General features: G+C 39.9%; 1 protein-coding gene and 1 non-coding gene across 7 annotated transcripts in view; both read right to left on the bottom strand.

The window, feature by feature from the left end:
• The window catches only part of CDC42SE2 (CDC42 small effector 2), a 108278-nt gene that overhangs the window by 24556 nt on the left and 57940 nt on the right, over positions 1-25782 (bottom strand). For all 6 annotated transcript variants that reach the window (XM_043465981.1, XM_043465980.1, XM_043465983.1 and 3 more), the window contains one exon: positions 22566-22907. In XM_043465981.1, coding sequence (XP_043321916.1) covers positions 22566-22619 — 54 coding nt within the window. In that variant the 5' untranslated portion in view covers positions 22620-22907. The remainder of the gene's footprint in view (positions 1-22565; positions 22908-25782) is intronic.
• LOC122441160 lies at positions 25307-25466 on the bottom strand. The gene has a single exon (XR_006269292.1). It is a non-coding gene; the product is annotated as a U1 spliceosomal RNA (small nuclear RNA).

Raw genomic sequence — 25782 nt, 5'->3', positions numbered from 1 at the left:
AACTCACTTCACATACTACTGACTAACCAACAGGTCACAGAAAAAATTAAGAGAGAAATCAAGAGACTTAGCAGGTGGTGCCCGCCAATGCAGATGACACAGGCTGGATCCCGGTCCCAGAAGATCCCACACGGTGCAAGGTGACTAAACCCCTGCACCGCAACTACTGAGGCCCACATACCAAGAGCCTGTGCTCCACAAGAGAAGCCACCACGAGAAGTCTGCTCACCACCACCAGAAAAGGCCCACGCACAGCAATGAAAATCCAGCAAAGTCAAAAACAAAATAAATTTTAAAAAAACCTTTCTAAGGGAAGTCAAAAAACATTGAGACAAAAATGGATATACTACATACCAATCTTCCGGGATGCAGCAAAAGCAGTACTAAGAAAAAAGTTCATAGAAACAACTACGTTAACAACAACAAAAGAACTCAAATAAATAATCTAACTTTATACCTCAAGTCGCTCAGTCGTGTCCGACTCTTTGAGACCCCATGGAATATACAGTCCATGGAATTCTCCAGGCAAGAATCCTGGACTGGGTAGCCGTTCCCTTCTCCAGGGGATGTTCCCCACCCAGGGATGGAACCCAGGTCTCCCGCACTGCAGGTGGATTCTTTACCAGCTGGGCCACTTCCCTGGGAGCTCAGATGGTAACGAATCTGCCTGCAATTTAGGAGACAAGGGTTCGATCCCTGGATGGGGAAGATCCCCTGGAGAAGAGAATGGCAGCCCACTCCAGTATTCCTGCCTGGAGAATTCCATGAACAGAGGAGCCTGGCAGGCTATAGTCCATGAGGTTGCAAGAGTCAGACACAACTGAGTGACTAACACACACACACACACCTCAAGTAGTTAGAAAAAGAATAAAGCCCGAAGTTAGTAGAAGGAAGAAAATAAGAGTGGAAATAAATGGAAAATAAAATTAAAAGGCAATAGAAAAGATTAGCAAAACAAAGAGCTACTTTTGAAAACAGAAAACTCTTTTAACTTACCAAAAAAAAGAGAGAATTTAGAAAAGAGGAGACATTACAACTGAAACCATAGAAATACAAAGAATCACAAAGATTACTAAGAACAATTACACGCCAAAAAAATGGACAAGCCAGAAGAAACTAGTTAACTTCCTAGAAACATGCAAATCTACCAAAACTAAACCATGAAGAAACAGAAAATCTAAACAGACTAATGACAAGTAAGGAGACTAAATCAGTAAACCGCCTGACAAACAACAGGACCAGATGACTCACCAGTGAACTCTACCCAACAGTTAGAAAGAATTAATACCGGGACTTCCCTGGTGGCTGGTGGTTAAGAAGCCACTGTGCAATCCGGGGCACAGGTCTGATCCCACAGGCCGGGGGCAGCCAAGCCCACGTGCCCCAAGGACGGAGCCCACGCGGCACAGTGAGAGAGTCTGCAGGACGCAACAAAAGGTCCTGTGCGCTCCAGCACAGCCCAAAGAAAAGAACACATTAAAGAATAAACAAAAGGAAGTAATATCAATCCTCTCCAAGTCTTCACAAAAAAATGAGTATACTCCCAAACTCATTTTACAGGGCCAGCATAATCCTGGTAACAGAACCACACATGGCCACTAAGGGAAATAAATTATAAGCCAATAATCCTGATGAAAACAGATGTAAAAATCTTAAAAAACTGAATTCAACAGTCAAAGTGTGATTACAGAGATAGAACTGTTCAACATCTGCAATCACAAAATAAGACATAGCACATTAACAAAATGAAGGGTAAAAGTCACATGATCTCAAAGAAGAAGAAAAAGCATTTGGTAAAACTCAGCATCCATTTATGATGGGATACTCTTAAACAAAGCAGGTATGTAGGGAGAACATACTCTGACGTAAAAAAGACTCTGTAACGATACGTCTCATTTCATTGTACTTTGCTTTATTGTACCCTACAGATATCGCATTTTTCACAAATTGAAGGTTTGTGGCAACTGGGCATTGACCAAATGCACTGGCACCATTTTCCCAACAACATCTGTTCACTTGTGTTTCTGTATTGTATCTTGGCAATTTTCACAATTTTTTTTTCATCATTATGCCTGTAGGTGAAAAACCCACAGCTAACATGTACTCAGTGGTGATGAGCGAGAAGCTTTTCCTCTAAGATCAGAAACAAGACAAAGATGCCCGCTCTTACCACTTTTTTTTTCAATATAGTATTGAAAATCCTAGGCAGAGAAATTAGGCAAGGAGGGGGGAAAGGCATCAAAACTGGAAAGGAAAAAGTAAACTGTCTCTATTTGCAGATGACATGATATTATATACAGAAAACCCTAAAGACTCCACCAGAAAACTGCTGGAACTCAGAAACAAATTATGAACAGGGGAATGGCACAATGGAAAAGACAGTCTCTTCCATAAATGATGCTGGGAAAACGGAACAGCCACATGCAAAAGAATCCAACTGGACCAACACCTTACACTACACCCAAAAACCTATTCAAGATGGACTGAAGACTTGAGTGCAAGGCCTGAAGCCGTAAAACTCTAGAAGAAACCGGGAACAAGTTCCTTGACATCACTCCTGGCAACGATTTTTTGAATTTGGTACCAAAAAATGGGATTTTTTGGAAATTCTTGGTACCAGTGGAATTTTATTCAGCCAAAAAACAAAGGATGGAAACACTGCCACTCATAACAACACGGATGAAACTGGAGGCCGTGATGCTAAATGAAACTCAGTTAGAAAGAAAAATGAGCGCTGTGCAAAGTCACTGCCATCTGAAATCAGAGAACAGAGAACAGACTGGTGGCGGCCAGAGGCAGGGGCTTAGGGACACGGGTGGGGGTGGAGGTGGCAGGAATGGGTTAAAGGGGCCAAAAGGTACAAACTCCCAGTTGTAAGTTCTGGGGATATAAAGTACAGCATAGTGACTCTAGTTAGCAATACTGTCTTATATATTTGATTGTTGCTAAGAATAAATCTTAAAAGTTGTCATAAAAAGTAAAAATAATTTATATGAGGTGTTGAGTGTCAACTGAATTTACTGTGGTAAGCATCTCACAATATATTTATATATCAAATCATTATGTTGTACGCTTTAAACAAACACAATGCTATATGTGAATTACTTCAATAAAACTGGGATGTGGGGACCTAGTCCTACTTACAGATCGAAAGTAGTGAAATAAACTTTAGCTCCATCACCCTCATACGATCTACATCTCACCATTTTCATTCCTTGCCTCTGGACTCAACCAAGATTTCTACAAACACACCACAAGTGTGAGTCATGGTTTTATTCCAGTAATGACTGGATAAATCCTAAGCGTACCAAGATGATTACAGAGTTCATACATCTATTTACAGGTATCAGTGATGATTTGAGTTACTAAACTCACTATCTCCTATCTGTGTCCATGAACTCCAAGTTCATGCCAAGTCTGATGAACACTGGGGGCAATATATAAAATACATTATCTTATATTCTACAAATAGTAAGCAAAACACATTATAACAGAGAAAGAAAACATAAAAAACCATTAGACATAATAAAGTAACTGTGGGGGAAAGATATTATTACCGTGACTTTAAAACATACAAAAATAAATGATTCACAGAGGATTTTACTACCTATTAATATTTGATGAGTTCTGATAGAGTGTCCAAAACGACATATAGTGGTTATGATTTGGGGGAGAGGATGAAAATCATGTGAATAAACCATTTAATAATATATTAATATTTAATATACCTTTTTCTCATTATCTTTATATCAAGTTTACTTAATGTGGCACAAAAGCCAAAAGATAACTGAAGTAACTGCTTGTAGACCTTAGCTCAACTAGAACCCTGAGGAAGGTGTACATAACCAGCACTGCCTATGGCCTTCTTTCACTTTTCCACTTTGGTGACTGCAGCCATGAAAATAGAAGATGGCTGCCCCTTGGAAGAAAAATTATGACAAACCTAGAAGGCGTATTAAAAAGCCAAGATATCACTTTGCCAACAAAGGTGCGTACAGTCAAAGTTATGGTTTTCCCAGCGGTCATGGATGGATGTGAGATTTGGACCATAAAGAAGGATGAGCGTCAGAGAACTGATGCTTTCAACTTGCGGTGTTGGAAACACTGAGAGTCCTTTGGACAGCAAGAAATCAAACTAATCAATCCTAAAGGAAAACTACCCTGAGTATTCACACTGAAGCTGAGCCTCCAATACTGCAGCCACCTGATGTGAAAAGCCACCTCACTGGAAAAGACCCTGATGCTGGGAAAGACTGAAGGCAGGAGGAGAAGGGAACTACAGAGGATGGAATGGTTGGATGGCATCACTGACACAATGGATGTGAGTTTGAGCAAGCTCCAGGAGATGGCGAAGGACAGGAATGCTTGGCATGCTGCAGTTCATGGGGTCACAAAGAGCTGGACACAACTTAGAACCAAACAATTCTATCAATGTTTACTTCAGCATTTGCTAAAGATATTCAAGTTTTTGACATTCAAAACTGTTGTTTCTTAGAGTGGGAGCTTTTGTATAATTCTCATATCCTTAGTTTTTAGTTTATTTTACTGATTCGGGTTAACTTCTCAGTTTATTTTTCACACCTAAACAATAGCTTTGGGTATTCTAGACCTACAATGATTAAATTTTTTAAATTGTTCTTAAAGGATCTGAAGCAGCTTTATAACATTTTTGGCTTCCCTTGTGGCTCAGTTGGTAATGAATCTGCCTGCAATGTGGGAGACCTGCTATCAATCCCTGGGTTGGGAAGATCCCCTGGAGAAGGGAAAGGCTACCCACTCCAGTGTTCTGGCCTGGAGAATTCCATGGACTGTATAGTCCATGGGGTTGCAAAGAGTCAGACACAACTGAGCGACTTTCACTTTCACTGTAACATTTTACCAGAGTAGTTAATAGATATTCAGACCAACAAAGTGACACTTTATTTCTATCCTGTATAAACAGGCATAACTCTTTATTGTGGACATATGCCACTTCTTTCTGCATACTTTGTTCTGGAAGCAACAACCCACTTCCTTTCCTTTCGAGAAATCACCTCTTCCTAACTCCAACCGGAAGATTTTCATAGGGTGTCAACCAGAGTAGTCCACAACCACGACCATGGTGTGTGCACAGGACACACTCTGGGCCAGAATCCTTCCCCGGGAAGGACTATACAGCAGGGAGATGCCCTTTCCTCCTCATGGTTGTTAAAATGAGATGATGAACCTGGAGCTGAGGGCAACCATGGGAAAAAGAACACCCACCTCTAGTCAGAAAGTAAGAAGCCAATGTGCAAAGAATCAAGAAAGAGAGTTGAGAAGTCCCAGGTCTTGGGGATTCTTTTTAAACAAATGTTTCTTTTTCTTAAACAAATGTTTAAGCAGCCAGATTCAGCTTTCCTGTGGGTAGTCTATGCACTGATACCACCAGTTTGGGAGTTTGGTTTCTAAGATCATAACCAAAAACCTCTAATTAATATGTCAGAATTAGTATTAATCCTTGATAAGTAAGAAAAATGGAGAGAAGGAAGGAGTAGACTGCAAAGATAGAAGGGAAAAAAAAATCTGTCAAAATTTCAGAAAACAATAAACCTTTTCAGTATGCCAACTTGTACTGTATGAAGATACACTCTGGGAATAATAAATGATAATTCCACTGCTCTGGTTTCCAGAGTGTGTGCACTCACAGAACAACGGAAGTGGTCCTCAGGTGAAGAGGCTTATGTAAGAGCGAATTCTACAGAAGATGAGAGCCGAGTCATCAATCACCACAGAGAAATCCAAACATCCAGCTAGGGTCACAAACGGACTGAGACCTAAGTCAGCGTACAGAAAGGCAAGGGATTTCACATTGGAAATACTTATACACAGGTGGGCTGCTGGTAACACACCTAAAATTCAGTCCTGAGTACAGTGCTATTTTCATTTGGCCCTTTAGAGTTTAGCAGATAAATAGCCTTTTCCCACCTAGTATAAATTTCAAAGTTGGTTAACAGATGAGAAGTTCATGGGAGGCCCCCAAATTTGTTTTTGATAGGGAATCTCCAAGTGAGTTTACAGTGACCTTGTCAAGGGCAGAACTGCTAAATGCAAACTGAAGGAATGAGCTGCTCTCCCTTCGCAGAACAAACCTCGTGAACAGTGATTTCCTTTTCTCTTCAGAGTCTGTGTCTGGTCTAAGCCACACAACGCAAGTATGAAAACTGAAACACAAAACAGGCTTCAAAAGAAGGCTGACATAGCTTTTCTAAGCACTAGTGATGTATTTTTCAATCTCAAGAGTGTGAAAGTCTTTACACCAGTTTCTGTTAGCACACGTCCACCTGGGCATGCATGCATATGTATATGGGGGGCTGAGCAGGGAAGGGGGCAGGGCACAAACATCAGAAGAGCGATGAAGCCTGAGGACGTGACATAAACTGATCAGAACCAAACAGGTACAAAATGGCAGACGGGTCAACCTTCACTCGACCTTGAGCCTCGGTGGACGCTCACTGTATGCATCTGCAAGCTAACTGACACACTCCGCCATGACAGTCTCGAGGCTGATCAAAAAGTGGGCAGTGGTCCGATTCCTGGAAATCCCCACTACCCCCCTCCCTGAAACAGTGGGAATAATCCTCCCACACCAACCCATAATAACTAACCGTGCCGTATTTCGGGGCTGTCTCACCTCCCGAGACGGCCCACACTCTGTCGGTGGAGTATGTTTCTCACTAAATAAATCCGTTTTTTACCTACCACTTTGTTTTTCACTGGATTATTTCTGCGATGAGACAACCAAGAACCTCAGCTTCATTAAGTCCTGAAATGGAGTGTGTGAGCGGAGTTGGAAGACTGTGGGTTCTGGCCAGGCTGGAGACGCGGGTTCAAGTCCCAGTCCGAGTCACAGAGCTTCACGTGTACTAGGGCTTCCCTGGTGGTCAGCGGTAAAGAACCCCCTGCCAAGGCAGGGGACACAAGTGTGACCCCTGGGTCAGGAAGATCCCCGGAGAAGGAAATGGCAACCCGCTCCCAGTACTCCTGACTGGGAAACCCCACAGACAGAGGAGGCTGGGGGTATGGTCCAGGGAGCTCGCAAGAGAGTCAGAAATGACTCAGCAACTAAGCAACAAGAGCTAACTTCAGGAAATGACTGTATACTGAACAAAGAAAATGTGAGTAATACACTGATATTACAGCAGTGAAGTAAAGATGATAAATTCGTGTTGCTTACGCCACTAAGCTTGTAATAATCTGTTACTGCAAGCCACAGGACAATACTGTACCGAGAGAGAGCGAATCACTTGCCAAGGACCCACAGGTAAAAGCAGGTCTGGGAGTCTTCCTTGTCCACTGTTCTTTTCTTTCCTCCACCACACACAGTCACTCAAAAGTAAACACCTTGGTGTTTCAAAAACAGTCATATAATCACCCCCAAACATATATGTAAAATAGAAAAAGAAAATAAAATGCTTGTATTAACTTTCTGTAAATATTGTTCACAATTAAGTCAAGCAATGTTCTATGTAATTATTTTTCTTGTACTATGTTTTGTGTTGACTTTCTTCTTTTTATTTGCTTAACTTCCTATGAAAGCAACATATTGTTTCAACACCAACCACAAATTTCTTGCAGTATAACTGGTTAAAAAGCTAAACGACTAACCCATACAGTCTGAAATTTCACTAAACAAAAGGAGTATCTTTGACTCAACTGACCTTTAAAAAGGCCCAAAATGTCTGTCTGTTTTTTTTAACTACAGGGTAATCTTCCTGTATTATTACTTTGATAATTTATTCTCCTCAATGACTATTTTCTACTTCGTGAAATTCTGTGGCAGATTTGAACTTTCAGGATTGATCATCTAATTTTCTTAACTTTTCCCTTGTACTTTTCATCCATTTCTTTTTTTAAATTTTGTTTCTACCTTTTACTTTCACTTTTTAAAAAAAGATTTATCTTCTAGTCCTTCTACTTGGCTTACTTCAGCTTATCAATCACTTCCAAACACCATTTGTTCTCAACTTGTTCTTTCTCTCTCCTCCCCACCCCTTCTTTGGAGGCACACTGTTCTTGTTTTGTGGGCCTAACATCTTAATCATCTGAGGAATGCTGACACTTTCATTGTAGTTCTTTTTTATTTCCTGTATCATCAATTTCCTCAGTTCTTTCAGTTAATTTCCTTTAGCTTTCCTCATGCCTGAGAATTATTTGGACTGCCCACATGAGGGTTAGTACACATGGCTCTGAGCACGCTGACTGTTGTGTTCAACGACAGATGAAATAATGGTTAATTGATTTTTCCCTTGGGGTGTCCACAACTACACACATCACTGGGTCTTTTCTGTAGAGTCAGTTCTCTAGAGAACAACCTGCTTCAGGCCACCCTGGGCAGCTCAAACCTAGCTGCAGGCCTCGCGGGAACAAGGCAGTTAAAGACACTGGTTTGCTTCTGGTCAGTATCCCTCTCTGCAGGCAACTGGGTGTGGCTATGTTCTGTAAATTCCCAGTCTATCATCTGTTTTATTACCTTTCATTCATGGAAAAGAAAACGATTTGGTATTTTAGACAGTCCTCTATTGTCTATCGTTTAGTCGCTAAGTCCAACTTTTTGTGACCTCATGGACTTTAGACCGCCAGGCTCCTCTGTCCACGGAATTTCCTAGGTAAGAATACTGAAGTGGGTTGCCATTTCCTTCTCCAGAGGATCTTCCCAACCCAGGGATCAGACCTGCGTCTCCTGTGCTGGCAGGCAGGTTCTTTACCACTGAGTCACCGGGGAAGCCCTCAGACTCCCTTAATGTCAAACAAAGTGCGGTTTCAGGAGGGAGAAGATTGCATGTGGATATGTTTATCCAATATCCTCTCTGTTGCATACCTGGATCTCCCTTCCCGGTAAGTGAAAACCACACCGAACCAAAATACTTCTAGAAAGAGGCCGATTTTTCAAGCTTTGAAGGTCCCACTCATTTCAGATAGCATGTGCTTGAAAATAACCAATGGAGATTTAAAGCACAACAAAACAAAATCAACTATTATTTAAAATGAGAGCAAACTACAATTCATCAACTCAACATCCACAAAAAGAGCACTTATGGGACTTCCCTGATGGTCCAGGGGTTAAGAATCTGCCTTCCAATGCAGGGGATGCAGTTTTGATCCCTGGGGTCAGGGAACTAACAGCCCGTATGCCACGGAGCAACTACGCTCAATGCAGCCCAACTACTGAACCCCAGTTCTTAGAGCCTGCACACCGCAGCAAAGATCTTGCATGCCTCAACTAACACCTGATGCAGCCAGATAAATAAAGATTACGAAAAACAAAAGAGCACTTAACTGCAAGCCAGGCACTATGCTAAGTATTTAATCTTCCTGCCAATGCGGGGTCTGGAGGAGATAAGGATGCGATTCCTGGGTAGGAAAGATTCTCTGGAGAAGGGTTTGGCTACCCACTCCAGTATTTATGCCTACAGAATCCCGTGGACAACAGGAGCCTTGTGGGCTACAGTCCATGGGGTCACAAATACAACATCTACTTTAATATATTGAAGTCCATTGCTGCTGCTGCTAAGTCACTTCAGTCATGTCCGACTCTGTGCGACCCAAGAGAAGGCAGCCCACCAGGCTCCCACCATCCCTGGGATTCTCCAGACAAGAACACTGGAGTGGGCTGCCATTTCCTTCTCCAATGCATGAAAGTGAAAAGGGAAAGTGAAGTCACTCAGTGTCTGACTCTTAATGACCCCATGGACTGCAGCCTACCAGGCTCCTCCCTCCATGGGATTATCCAGGCAAGAGGACTGGAGTGGGGTGCTATTGCCATGGTATGTGTCACTCTTTCTATTTGCTGAGGTTTAATTAATTGGCTCAATGTAGAACAGTAAATATCCAATGTGTGTATAACTTCCATTTAATTTATCAAAACACATACTAGTGAAAACTAGTCTTAAAATGGCAGGATTCTGCCCATTAACTCACCAGCCTTAATTCAGTCTACTAGTTCACTTCTTAGTAGCTTCCAAATCCGTGTGTAATGCATTCGACTAGACACTTGCTTATATGCCTTTAAGATTATAATTTTATGATTGTATGAAAATTATTCTCAATTCACAAATGAAAACAAGTAACAAGTAACGCACAAAAATAAAACAAATGTTGTCCCACCAGTTAAAACAGAGGGACATAAGCACTGAAATAGCTCTTCAAACAACTAAAAGAATGATGAATCTACAAAACTAAGTGGAACATGAGCACTGGAAACATCTAAAATATTAGAAAAATTTTTACTATGTATAAAGGTGATGAGAGACCAAACTTGACTCAGTACTGAAAGGAGCTATTTGGTGGGATCTTAGAATCTGTCTTGCATATAAGAGCTAACAAAATTGATCTGTAATATTTTCTACCCATCATAAACATGTTTAAAGCAGAGAAAGAAGAAAAACAAAATGGTTTTTATGTGTTTATGTCAGATGAACAGATTAAGTGCTTTTAAAAAGGTCTTATATGGTATTTATAAATATGTCCCAGATAATTACTAAAATATTGCTATAATACAATATTAGGTCCCAGGATTACTCAAATTCTAACTCCTCTTTAATTACAAATTATATAAAGTTTGCATAAACATTTTACTCTTCTACAACTATGAACAGTTTATTACCTAGACTTTACCTCTCTGATACTGACTTCTTTTCTTTTCTCTTCTGATTTTTGAAAATAATACATTTGAGGTCCTTAACTTTCTATCCCATTTGTATATACCAAGGCCATGTGAGAATCAGGACCCAAACCACCAACTCTGGACAAATAAAGGCTTAATCCTCTTTATCCTTGCTGTTTCTAGGTTTATAAAACCCAAAAATCAGTAAAAACAAAACAATGCAAAGGTTCATGCTATTGAGGTTTCAGAAGAACCTTAATTTTAGCCATTTTAAAAATTCAAAGCCTTATGAAAAGATGCAGACTCACAGCATTCACACAAATGACGGAACATGTACTGAAGGAAGTGTTTCCCACCAAAACACGACCATCTCCCAGATGTGGTGAGACGATTTGCAAAAAAGATCTTTTAAGAAACTTTTCAGTATTCACATAAGCTGCCCGTTCATAGGAGCTCACAATAGCTACTTAACATGACCTCACAGATGAGGAACATTTTCTTTATGAAGATATAGACAGTATTTTGTAATGAGCATAGAGAAGAAAATTGTTAGGACTTATCCACCACACACATATATACATATATATATATATTTTTTTTAAACTATTTGACCACATTATTTTTTTCTCTTCCTACTCCCTGAAAAAATCTTTCCCTGAGTTTCTTTCCTATTTTTTTCCCCCAGTGATAATTATTTTTATCACAATAAAGGTAAGATAATCCTGTTTCTCAACTCCAGAGCTCCATGTTCTGACTTGTTCTGTATTCAATGGTCCCAAATGTGAATATGCTCACCTGGGAGTGTTGGAATGCTACAGGAAAAGACTTAACCTTCTATTTTTACTTTTCATCTTTTTTAAAAATTAAATTTTACTAATATTTAGTGTATAGGATGACAGACATGCCTGGTGGTTTCTGAATGCATTTCTATTCTAGTTACTACAGAGCAACTAGAAAGCCTCAGACTAACGTTTAATCATACTTGAAACTAAACACAAGAATGAAAGCTCCCACAGCATAATATCTTGACTTACTCTGCTTCAAATCATCTAAATGTGTCTTTCTTTGTACTCTCAAAGAACTCATGGTATAATACCAATATGCAGAGAGGACAAAAAGTGTGGAAGAGCTGGATCGAAGGATTTGATTTCAAGAAATCTCTGATATGTGTATAATCCTGAAACTCACAACCAGAAGTTTAAAAAAAAAAAATCAGGTTACTTTTCATTCTCATTAAATTAAAATGCAAGATTAAACTTTTCCTCTCAGACTGATAAGAACTAAAAGTCTGAAAATACCATGCATTTGATGAGATTACGGAACAATGGCTGGTACACTCAAACTGCTGGCAGGAACGAAATTTGGTAAAACCACATTTAAAACAGAAGCAAAGAAATTAAGAAGAGGTGGCAAGAATACAGAGTCCTTAATGACCTGAGTAACGGCGACGGTGTGGTCACTCACCCAGAGCCAGACATCCTTGAGTGTGAAGTTTAGTGGGCCTTAGGAAGCATAACTGTACGCAAAGCTGGTGGAGGGGATGGAATTCCAGCTGAGCTATTTCAAATTCTAAAAGATGATGCTGTTAAAGTGCTGCACTCAATATGCCAGCAAATTTGGAAAACTCAGCACTGGCGTTTTCCACAGGACTGGAAAAGGGTTGTTTTCATCCAAGTCCCAAAGAAAGGGAATGCCAAAGAATATTCAAACTACTGTACAATTGAAGTCATTTCACATGTTAGCAAGGCAATGCTCAAAATCCTTCAAGCTAGGCTTCAACAATACATGAACCAAGAACTTCCAGATACACAAGCTGAGTTTAGAAAATGCAGAGGAACCAGAAATCAAATTGCCAACATCCGCTGGGTATCATAGAGAAAGCAAAGGAATTCCCAAAAAACACCTACATCTGCTTCACTGACTACACTAAAGCCTTTGACTGAGTGGATCACAACAAACTGGAAAATCCTTAGAGAGATGGGAATATAAGACCACCTTACCTGTCTCCTGAGAAACCTGTATGCAAGACAAGAAGCGAGTTAGAACCAGACGTAGAACAACAGACTGGTTTCAAAACGGGGAAGGGAGTACATCAAGGTCGTATGTCACACCCTGCTTATTTAATTGATAAGCAGGGTACATCATGCAAAATGCCAGGCTGGATGAATCACAAGCGGGAATTAAGGTTACCAGGAGAAGTATCAACAACCTCAGAAATGCAGATGATACCACTCTAATGGCAGAAAGTGAAGAGGAACTAAAGAGCCTCTTGATGAGGGTGAAAGAGGAGAGTGAAAAGACTGGCTTAAAACTCAACATTCAAAAAACAAGGACCATGACATCTGGTCCCATCACTTTAACACAAATAGGGGAAAAGTAGAAACAGTGGTAGATTGGGCTCCAAAATCATTGAGGAAGGTGACTGCAGCCATGAAATTAAAAGATCCTTGTTCCTTGGAAGGAAAGCTATTACAAACCTAGATAGCACATTAAAAATCACTTTGGTGACAAAGGTCTGCATAGTACAAGCTTTGGTTTTTCCAGTAGTCACATACAGATGTGTGAGCTGGACCATAAAGAAGGCTGAGTGTCACGAATTGATGCTTTTCAATTGTGCTGGAGAACACTCTTGAGAGTTCCTTGGACGCCAAGGAGATCAAACCAGTCAATCCTAAAGGAAATCAACCCTGAATATTCACTGGAAGGACTGATGCTAAAGCTGAAGCTCCAATCCTTTGACTAACTGATGCAAAGAGCCAACTCATTGGAAAAGATCCTGATATGGGAAGATTGACGTCAGGAGGAGAAGAGGGCGACAGAGGATGAGATAGTTGGATGGCATCACTGACTCAATGGACATGAATTTGAGCAAACTCTGTGAGATAGTGAAGGACAGGAATGCCTGGCATGCTGCAGTCCACGGTGTCTCAAAGAGCTGGACAAGACTTAGTGACTTGAATTAACAACAGTAACATTTAAAACAATTGTATCTTACATGGTAAAAGCTAGTGTCCTTAAGACTTTAGAAACAGTAATTTCACCCCTTAAACTCTAGAGAAACTTTTAGCATGTGTTCACCAGGCAACACATTCACAAAGGCCCAAATGAGCATCATTCATAATAGCTCCGTATTAGTAACAATTCAGAATTTCAAAAGGGCTATATGGATGTACATGGTGTAGTCATAACAACAGAACACTCTAGAGAAGAGGAAATTAAGTTCAGCTAATGGCCTCAATATAGATTAGTCTTTTAAATTTAATATTGAATTAAAGAAGAAAACACAATTATATCCAGTGCAACACCACTCATTTAAAGTTAAAACAGGTAAACCAACTATACTGTTCAGGGCACACACAAATGGAAAAATCATAAAACAAAGTAAGGAAATGATTACCACAAGCAGCAGGGCAGCAGCTCCTCCAGGTGTTGGAGAAGAGATGTAAATGAGAATGCTAAGGGGCTCCCAGGGTGTTGGCAATGCTCCACTTTTTGACTTGGGTAATATTTGATTCATAATATAATTGTTTTATTAACTATTCATTATATAGTACATTTATAAGTAAAAGAAACTTTTAAAGTGTTTTTTGGTATGATAATGGTACTGTGGTTATGTTAAATAACAGTCATTATCTCAGAGATAAAAACTAAAGATATTTATAGATAAAATGAAATAATGCTTGAAATTTGACTTCAGAATATAAAAAAGCCAAAGTAGATGCACTGATCAGATATGAATCAATGTTGCTAAAGCTGAGTGCATGAGGTTGAGTATACCACCGTCTACTTTTGAATTATTATTTTTGCTGATGTCGCTTTTTAAGAAATGATAAATGAAAAACCACTACAATACTGTAAAGTAATTAGGCTCCAACTAATAAAAATAAATGAAAAAAAAAAAAAAAAGAAATGATAAATGGCAGCAACCTCATGGCTTGCTAAGGAACAGCCTGCTTTACTTTCATGTATATATTGAAAAACTCCAACTGAAATTAAATCAAGATCAACTTAATAAAAGCATTAAAGAAAACAATTTCCTTTCTGACATCAACAAACATAAAAGCCTTCCAGTTTCTAAGAAGAACGGCCTTCTGCGACCACGTCCTTTACTCCCGCCTCTCACCCACCGCTCCCGCACTTCTCCAGCTGGTATTCGCAGGGAAGGCTAGGGACACGGACTGAGCACTTCCTGACTGGGCACAAAACAGGACGGCAGCGCCTCACGCCAAGAGCCTTTCTAGCTTGTCTTCAAAGTTCATGTACACAAATTCACACTTTCCCGGAGGTATATGAAAGTACAGAGGGCGTACCATCCACCATGTCTGAGAGCAGCTTACTGTCTCTAGAGGAAATCCAGAAGCTGCTCCTGAGACAGCACAGGCAGTCCCAGTGAGTGAGATAATCTTGCCTCGTTTCCAGGTTTAGCATATGGTTAAGACATTTGAATCAGTCCTCTGCACTGCCTTTCTACAAAGCAGGGATATTTTTCATTTCTCTACTGATCAGGGTGATTTTTAATTTTCACTTACAAAACTTCATCTGTTAAATGGTTTGAGAGGACTATAGTTATATAATATGACTTTTAGTTAAACAAATTAAGAGCAGGCATATTTGCATTTTCAGGAAAAGGAAAAATGATACCGTATCAATCAAATTCACACCTCATTTAGGGTGTGTGGGAATGTGATTCCTGAAAAAGGAAGTTCTACATGAATCATGCCATCTGGGGTCTTCATCACACAGTATTGACGGAGATGCATCACACTTGAGCAAACGTTCTTGCCTGGCATAAATCCTCTGAAATTCCAGAATGCCTTGACTGAGAGCTTCCTCTAGCCACCTTTCATTGAACTATTATTGGCTCTTCCTCTCAGTCTAAGGTCTACAAGCAACCTCTGTCTACTGACCCATCCCATCTCCCTCCAACTCTTCACCTATTTCCCTTGAAGAAATCTTAGACTCTCTAATACCTGGAGAACAGTGCCCTTCATTTTTTCTTTAAATGGCAGTAACCACTTCATCACTTACGTACACAACCCCTACTACTACGGATTAGAACTGCACATCAAAACAACAATAAAAGTGGAAGTAAGAAAAGTTACTGCAGGAAATAAGCAATCTTATTTCAGAACATGCTACGCACACGACTGCAGACGGCAGAGGAGGACTCACTGGCTGGAAGTGCAGGTAGGAAGAGGTAACTCGCTGCCTCCAGGATGCAGCGTGGGCAGGCAGCGCTGCCTCTCAGTCTGGGCACACAGTAACAAGTCAAACCACGGAGAAAAGGACACGCGCTTCACTTAAGGGAACAAAACCATTCAATGATTTCCCATTTCCAAAGTGTAAAAATCAGTCTTTCCATGGCCTGGAAGGCCATACATGACCTGGCCCTTCACTATCTCTGACCTCATTTCCCACCACTGCGGCCTTGGCCGACAGCCACTCTGCCCTCTTTGATATTCCTCTTATACACACAACCCTTGCACTTCCAGAACTCTTGTACTCTCAAGCTCCTCAGACTGAAATGCTCTTCCCTACCTACCTGTGTGCCTTAAATCTTAGCTTAAACATCATTTCATCAGAGGTCTTTCCTGTACACTCTTAATCCCTCCCCCATTTTCCTTTCTCTATCTTTTTCTCTGCTTTCTTCTTCCACAGAACATGTACCATTACCTGACATCACAGACACCTATTGATTCACTAAATATCTCCTCCACTAGAATGACAGTGAATGAAGTCATAATGTCTGGAGAAATATCAGTGTTAATATATGATGACTGGCATAGGTGTCTAAAATAACACATTTCAGAGATTAAACACCACTACAAAACATCACTACCATGTGGAGGAACACCATACAGGGAAAGTATGTAATGTGAATATAAAGGGGGGCGGTTGTATATCAATATTTATTGTTTTTGAGGATAACTCAGAAGTTTATTACCTTAACTGTGGTGATGGCAGCATGTGTATACATACATTCAAACTCACCAGACTGAATACATTAATTATGCACAGTTTTTTCGGGTATACCAATTATAACTCAAAAAAAAAGCTGGTGAAAAAAGTCCACTAGCACTCCAACGCACAATAAGAAGTAGGTAAAAAATTCACTAAATTCCTGTAAACAGCTGACAGATCTTTTTTTTTTAAAAATTAAGGTGCAAAATAGCAACCATTTAACTTAAAGATTCCTACCTTAGCACATATGTAGCAGCAACAACCACAGCATTTACACTATAGCCAATTTTAAAGGTTTAGATTACCATGGCTCAAAAAATTGGGACTCTATTTTATTCTGTACTATACTGTGCTAAAACTAAAGAGTAGGAAGGGAAAGTATGACTCTTATGCTACTACTCAGAAAAATGCATTCTAAGTTCTCCCCAGTACGGGGTTGTTCCTTTTCCACACATGGAATGCGCAAGAGCAGGGGGTGGTAAAGGAGTGGGAGAGTTGGCACACAGCGCTCAATTTTGGTACAGACTTTAGGAAGCTCTAGAGATGACCAAGCAGCTTTCAAATAAGGAACTCTTGATACTGTCTGCTAGAGCTGCAAGGTATGCTTTTGTAGGCTGTAAGCACACACAAAATCATTAATGCATCCTTTAAGGGTTTTTTCCTAATGCCAACAAGCCAGATGTTTTTCCACTACAGTAACCATGTGGCGCCGTGAAGTGTGGGGTCATTTTTCTCAGCAAGCCAAAACGGCTATTCTTGTGGAATATTTCATACAATTACGTATTATTAAACAATAACACAATACAGACATGTTATATGTGCACAGAAACACTCAAACTGCAAATGCTTTGTGTATCAGAAAATGTATTTCTAATGTCCTGTATTTATAATTCTAAAGTCTTATGCTCCCACTCTCTAAATTCCCAATCTATGCCTTTCTAGTTTGAGTATACCTGTAAAACAGAATGTTATACGCATTATGAATGTTGGCAATAAACAAATTAAACTTAAAAAATATGGAAATAGAACTTGTGGTTTCCTGTCTGACATGTAAGGGGCTTAAAAGATGTCGTGCCAATCCACACAGTCAAAAAGTTGAACTGAAACATCAACTATTCTCAGGTCCTTTAGAAAACTGAGATCACAGCGCAAACCGCTGCCTCCGAAACTGGAGAGACAGCAGAAACCTCCAGGACACGCAGAACCAGTGCAGGAAAACCTAAACTGTAACGGAGGAATTAGTGGACGATGAGTGTGGGCAGCTGGAGAGTTTAGGAGGGCCTGTCTTAGGAGGGCCCCCGTACTCCTGCGAGTTTGACCACCAGGAACTCTACCATGTTCTCAAAGTGAATACCAGAGAAAAATCTCCTTCTCCTTCAGCAAAGAGGAGGGAAAGGTAGAATTTTAAAATAAGCGACAGCACTATACGCTGGTTCAGTGCGTTTGGTTCTGACGTTATCTAAACAGAGACGGGCCTATTTCCCCTGCCTCCTCTAAAAGGGTGTTTTGTCTACCCGGAGAGTACTGTGATGGGAGATATGCCACTGAAACAGAACAAATTCAGCATCTTCTTTTCACAGGTTACCTCTTTTAGACAAGATGATTTTCCTCTTTGACTACATTTTTCATGTTGGCTAGCTACGGTTAAAGAATGTGTCACAGCTAGCTATCCAGGCACTTGACTGAGAGTCTCTGAAGTTGGGGCTGGAAACAGAATGTGTGGCCTCCTCCTGGGGGAGAGAGAGGGAGTATGCAGAGAATGTGAGTGCTGGGCGGGGCCTCGGACAGAATCTGTGGTAGGCGGCCTGTGAAGTCGGTCCCAGTGACCCCTGTCTCCTGGAATCCGTGCCTTTGTATACTCCCCTCCCTTGGGTGTGAACTAGATTTCATGGGCCAGAATACAGCAGAAAGTGGTAGCAAGTCACAAAGATTCGGACGTCCATCTTACCTGCCCCCTTCCTCACATTACAAAAGCCAGTCACCGCGCTGTAAGCGGTTCTGTGGAGAGACCAGTGTGGCGACAAACAGCGAGGCCTCCAGCCAACACGGAACGGAGGCCCTTATTCTGACCGAGACTCTTGTTAGGGTCCAGAGAGGAACGAAACCCTGCCAATAACTGCTTCACTAACCCAAAAAGCAGGTCCGCTCTGCACTGAACATAGATAACTATGGCCTCAGCTGACACCTTAACTGGCACCTCAAAGATATGACTTGGTTGCACACTGCCTGGATTCCTGACCCACAGAATCTGTGAGATAACAAAAGTCTGTTTTAAACCACTATGGTTTAGGTTAAGTTGCATCATCTTAGTTATGGACAAGGAACTAGCAACCCACTCCAGTATTCTTGCCTGGGAAATCCCATGGACAGAGGAACCTGGCGGGCTGCAGTTCACGGGGTAGCGAAGAGTCAGATAACACCAACTAAGTCAATCTGTGAGATAGTAAAAGTCTGTTTTAAGCCACTATGGTTTAGGCTAACTTGCATCATCTTAGCTAACTAGTACTTCACCCAATCCAATCTCTATATTCTCAGTGAACTAAAGATCAGGAGAGGTTTGATACTTTGCCTGAACTCTGTCTGACTCAGACCACACCAAAAAACCACACCTAGACCACTGCCACACACAGGCCCCGGGGAGGGTTCTCAGCAGTTTACAACTGCTGTTGCTGTTCAGTCACTTCAGTCATGTCCGACTCTTTACAACCCCACGGCCTGCGGTCCGCCAAGCTCTTCTGTCCACGGGAACTCTTCCAGGCTAGGGTGAGTCGCCATCTTTCTTCAGGGATCTTCCTGGACCCGGCATCAAACCCACGTCTCTTGCATGGGCAGGCAGGTTCTTTACCACTGAGCCACCAGGGAAGCCCAATTTATAATGGCCCTCTGCAATCTGGCACTATGGGAATTGGCCCGTTCTTCTTAACAAAGCCTCCCCTCAAAAGAAACCTATTTTGGCAGCTCCTCATTGACTGGGGTTTTATCAGAAACTAACCAACTTTGGGGAAGGGAAACATTCAACTGCAGCCTCCTCTAGCCTTTCTGTCTCAACTAAGGAGTAAAAAAAAAACTGAAACGAAACTGAGAAGCACTTGTGTAGGTCCCAGTCCAGCGGGCGTGGGCTCACTAAAAGGCTGAAAGCTAACCACGGCAGGGTACCATGCTTCCCCGTCTCCAACATCTCACCAACGTATCAACAGCGCTCCTGTGTGAAAATACAGGGAAACACAATGGAAAGACCTGGACCTCTCAGACCTTACTTAAGGAGAAGTCCTAGGGAAACCAAACAAGAGGGCACAAAAAGGACACCACAGAAAATGTTACCCTGGGACACCGACAGCAAAGAGTGAGCAAAGCCTAATCCCCACACAGGTAAACACAAAAACTAATACTACAGGACTATTTCCCTCAGTTTCTTTGACTCAGCATATTATCACAAATGACTTTCAACAAAAATTACAAGGCATACTGAAAACAGTATGGTGATAGGATTCAAGTATTCTAAAATCTTTCAAAATTGTTGAAAATGCAATCATTGGTAATATAAGTCATAAATTATAAATTGTACACAATAACAAATGCACAGGTAAATGGTTACTGAAATAAATATTCATTTTACTCTTAAGTAAATTTCAACCTTTCTCATTAAAAGTCAGGAGAAGCAAGAATGTTCAGCCATCACTGACAATATTCAACATTATATTGGAGGTCTTAACCAATGCAGAAAGATTTCAATAGGGAAAAAAGTTTACATATGAGAATTAAGACAAACAAAATGTAACTGTATGGAGAAATTTAAGAAATATAAAGTGTTCAGTATGGTATCTGGATACAAAATTGGTGTATTAAAAATTATTAATTGCTTACAAAATGGTAAAAAAAAAAAATCCACTAGGAAATGTAACAGCAAAACAATTTCCTTCAGAATAGCAACGAAAATTCATTAAAAAAAAAATAGAAAAAACTGATCAAGAAATATGCAGAACTTACATGATGAAAATTTTAACTTAATAAAAGGACATGGAAAGATCTGTACAAATGAAGATGCATGCTATGCTTCTCAATGGAATTGATCAAAATTTGAAAGATGTCAATTCTCATCCAATTACATCTAGATACAATGTAAGGTAAACACCTAAATGATTTACAAGATGCATGATATATCTCATTCAAAGAAAAAAATACAAAAGATAACATAGTAATAAAAACCCATGTAGTAACAATCCAGCTTAAAAATAGGACTTATCAAAATAGTTTAAAAAGAAGAGTTACATACTAAGTAACGGTAGCAGGTACAATGGCACAGGTGTAACCAAAAGAACAGAACAGATTTTGAGAGTAGTCTCTTTAAATATGTGAAAATGTAGTTTATAATAAAGGTGACATTTCATGTCACTAATAAAAGGACTGGCCATTTAATAAACTGCTTTTAGATAGCTGACTTAACATGAAAGAATAGTCAGACCCCTACCTCATGCCACACAAAGCAACTCTCCATACTTCATGGATCAAAGAACTGAATGTAAAAAACAGTATTACAAAAGTAGCAAAAGGGAAGACCGTGGAGAAGTTAGCAGTAGGAATCCGTATCCCCACCACCACTGTACAGGCATTATCTGTCTGCTGTATCTATTCTGGAACTCTGGAGTCTCTTTAAGGCTTGCAACTTCCAGGGGAAAACGTGAAAAGTAGATTGCAGCTAGTTTTAGTCAGCGTCAGCTCTCAGCAGAGGAGCAGAGCAGGGCTCCCCCTCTCCCATAGCTGTGGTATCTGCACATCGTGCAGCCTGCTCCTCTAGGGAGCCAGGCTGGGCAAAAAGGAGCCTGTCCTCCAAACATCTCCGCTTCTGAGCACAGAGGAGCAGCCCAGCAGACGGGCCGCCACTGCTGGTGCACAACTCCCCAGCTGTTGCAAGCCCCTCATCCTCTGGTTGAAGTGACTTCCAGAGGATTTAAAAAGCCAGTGCCCTTTCTTCTCCTCCCTGCCCTCACTTTTTCACATTTTCCCTTTTTCAGAGCCAGACATTGAAGACCAGGACATTCAAAAACAACTATATATAAGGAAAATTAAAAAGTAACTGTGTATGTATGACCAGGGAAAGGCTCAGAAAAGATCTGAGGAAACCTTAAGATTACACCTCATTCTTCCTTTCATATTGTTACAAATGTTAAGCCAAACAGAATACAATAGAAATTCATTTATTCAGCCAGCAAACCAGCTGGCATGTATAACCACATTCTCCAAGGTATTAGATGTGATCCTGAAGATACAAAGTAAACATGGTCAGGGCCCCTAAAGAAGAGACTACAGTAGTTACTACGCAAGGAGTTCCATCCTACCATAGAAAAATGAACTAAAAGAGCTGGTGGAAATACTGATGAGGTATTTTCCCCTAAGTAAGGAGAAAGCTGGGGAAGATTTCACAGAGTTGACATTCGATACAGGCATCTTAAAAGATGAAGAGAAAACCGGAGGGGGAGGGTAGAATTTTGGTAGAGGTAACAAAATGTGCACAGGTTAGAAGGGACAAAAGTGAGGCAGGTACCAAGAAATGGTCAGCCAAGACTACTTACTATCCACTCAGAGCAAAAAAAACTGAACCTGTGTCTACAGAGAAATAAGGATAATGGTGTCTTCCCCAGAGAACTGCTGTGAGGAAAATGAGATGGGAAATCCTGGCTCACCATCTTCCACCCACCGATTCCAAAGCCGACTTGGCTGTTCTACCTCAGGGTGCCTCCCTCTCCTCTCACCGGCCCACCGGAGGTTGGTCTACAACCCTCTCAATCACATGCAGTAGTCTAGCACAGTTCTTCTTATAGCATTTACTCAAAAACAAACTTTAGCCAGATGTTTAGAATTTCACTGACAGGCCTTGGAACTGCCCTGCAATCACTACTGGATCCTGGTTCTTAACCTGAGAATCAACAGTATGCGTAACAAGTACCCCACCCAATTTGTATGTGTATCACTTCATACTTACAGGTTGAGGCTGTTCTGCGATACAGCAGTTGAAACACAACCAGAATTCACTCATGCTGATAGTCCAAGTTATAAATGAGCACCAATGAAGTTTCCAAATCTCAACTCAGGAAGCTTCACAAAGCACGCTTCTCAATGTGATCAACGTCCAATGATGCCAAAATAATAACTTTATTACTTCTCTGTGCTTGTTCCTGGAAGTCAAGTATCTTTTACAGTCAATCTAGTAAAGAAAAGGTCAGATTATCTCCTTTCTTTGTTTCTGGTTCTACAGAGACTTGTTTCTGAACCACCAGGAAAGGTATAAAAACTGTTGTCTTGACTCAGGGCCTCAACAGGGGGTCTAGAAAAAGAAAAAAGAAGGAAAGAAAACAAGTTACTTTACTTATCCTTAGAAGCTTTTATTTCTTAAATCTCTGATAAAGAATATTTCAAAAAATGTAAACACTGAAAAAAAATCAAGACTTTAATAAACTGGTAAGTCACTCAACAAAAAAATATTTAAGTATTCTTTCAGTGTCAGGTATTAGTAACATAAGAACTGAAAGGAAACAGTAATCCTTGCCTTCATAGAGCATTGTGTTTTGTGACTATAAAATCTTTTCCCAAAGCCATGACTCTAAATCAGGAAGACATAAATGACTGTCATTTTTATATCTATATAGAAGATCTTCGATGGAGATTAATGCATACATGTTCAATGGCACAAACGTAGGTCATAACAAGGCATGAATTTGGGACCCTCATTCTACACAGTCCAAAGGACGTGCCTTCTAACATATTACAGGACAATGACACATTAAGCTTTAAGCATAGGTTCAGAGAAGATAAGAAGGAAGAAAACGTACACTATCACCACAGTTAAAATTCAGAAAATGGAATGCATTTTCAAGGAGAGATGAACTTTCCTTACCTCACCCAAACTCTGAAACAAAGAAGTAGCAGTCTTGCAACTGTCTCTGTCCAATGAAGTGAGTAAATACTATGAAGGTTCATAAGCTCAAAAGTAAAGTATGTTTCATTTATTTCCACAGCAAGAGTATTAGAGCAAAGGGTTATATTTACAACATCACGAACATTATTTCAGCTACTATTTACTTGACAAGCTTATTTCCACCCTGAATCAAAGATCTTGGCCATTAAAAAATTACTGTGAAATCTCTTTTAACCAATTCTATGAAAACAAACATGCCTTTGTTTGACACTGAAATTCTTTATGCTCACCATTGCTATTGTTGCACATACAAACACTGAGTTACTCTGATGTTTCAACTCTACTGGATTTGAAATATGAGGTTTTAAAATCTAATATATGATTTATTCTATCATCATATTTTCTCATCTACATACAATGCCAGGCAACACCCTTTTTACTTATAATTTATCTTTGCCAGAAACCACTGTCAAATATTAATTTTACAATGGAAGGTGTTTTATTTTCTTCACTTTTTAACTAAGTAAATGTTCCTTCTGTTTAACACTTAAAATTAATCAATGGCTTCCCTATTTAGAAATCCACATTTCCACAAATTCAAATTTCCTTCCCAGAGTAAAGCTATTCCTATTTTAAAAATTTTAAAATACACATTTTCCCACTACACATACTACTTTGAAAGTGATATTCACAATATTTCCTTTCTTCATGTTTAGCTGAAGAATGACTGTTTAAAGTATAATAATTTGTATTTCTGGAGATAAGACAGAAAAGATACTTAAGTATATCACCTAGAAAACAGATAGGATGAAATACATTTTCAAACCAAGGGGATGTTTGCAGCTCCACAGGTTTTTATTTGTTAAGTAAACATTTAAGTCTAAAAATGTTTCAAACATGCCTTGGAATATCATACCAATATATTTTCCATCTTCTTGCTTTTCTAAACAAAATTTCTTTTTAGAATTTTTTACAAATGTGTATATACTTAAAACAGATTTATACATAACACCTTTAGAGAAGTACTGAATTTGTCACAAAAATTCCCACAGACACTAATAATAAATACACTCATAGTTACTTTCACTTCCGGAACCCAGTGTTGCTTAAATCACGTCCACATTGAAAACCTTACTTTTAATATCTTAAGATAACAAAAGAAGTGTCACTTTGCAGCATCAACAACTAAACTTGGCTTTCAACACAACTCAGCAGATTCCACACATAAATCAGGGGTCAAACTGGACTACAGCACCAGAGCATTTCACAAACCATCGTTTCATTAGACAGAAGATTTTAGAAAAGCTTACATGAACTGTCAGGCTACTTAGTGATTTGCAGAGCTTCCCTGCATTAAAAGCTCAGTCTCTTGGCTTTCAGAGACTGGCGTTGAGTAAAAAAGTATAGAAGTAGTAGCAGTATTCTCTGGTGAAAAATATAACCTCCTCAGCCTTTCCCTTCCTCCTCCCTTTCCACACCTAAATCAAATGCCACAGATGTAGGATTCATACTTGTGTGAACAGTTTCACTGCTGACAATTTAAAGAATTTATGTCCCAACATCCTACACACAAATCATTAAAACAAAACTTTTTAGGTCAACTTCCAAAGAAACAGTAAGGCCATGACTCAAAAACAAAACAAGGCAAGGAGGCATACCTCTAACCAAATAATTTCTTTTCCTTTTTTTGAGAAATACTTTAACTCAGTTGAGGTACAGAGCATGCTTAGTTTGTGTGAAATAGAATTGGATACAATTTAGAATTCAGACTTTGAAATAAATGAACGGAGGCAATTTTTTTTTTTTTTTGAAAGCGCGAACGCAGTCCCCCACTACCACAAATTATGCAGTTGAGTTTCCCACATTTGGGGAAATCGCAGGGGTCAGCACATCCGGAGTGCAATGGATAAGCCTCACCCTGGGAAAACCACCTTCGTGATCATGGTATCGCCCCTGCCAGGTAAGTATGCAATTGTTAATACTATCTTAATTTTTCACAATGTTAGCCTGAGGAAGTGACAAGCTCTGTTAGTTATAAACATGGAATGCTACACTGCCAATGTCACAGGTCTGAAATGAGGGCTAAATCAGGATGTACATAAGGGTACTGCATATATTACAGAGAGTTATACTGATATAAGATGCTTTTGTTATCAAAATTAAAATAGTGAACAGTACAATGAAGTAACAAAAATAATTTGTAACAGCTGTGAATTTTTAGGAAACAACCTGAAGGTCTACATTCCCCACCAAAAAAAAAAGAATAAAAAAAAATTTTTTAAGG

Source organism: Cervus canadensis, chromosome 4 (assembly GCF_019320065.1).
Source record: "Cervus canadensis isolate Bull #8, Minnesota chromosome 4, ASM1932006v1, whole genome shotgun sequence".
NCBI classification, from domain to species: Eukaryota; Metazoa; Chordata; class Mammalia; order Artiodactyla; family Cervidae; genus Cervus; species Cervus canadensis.
This window is presented reverse-complemented; position numbering and strand designations above follow the sequence as displayed.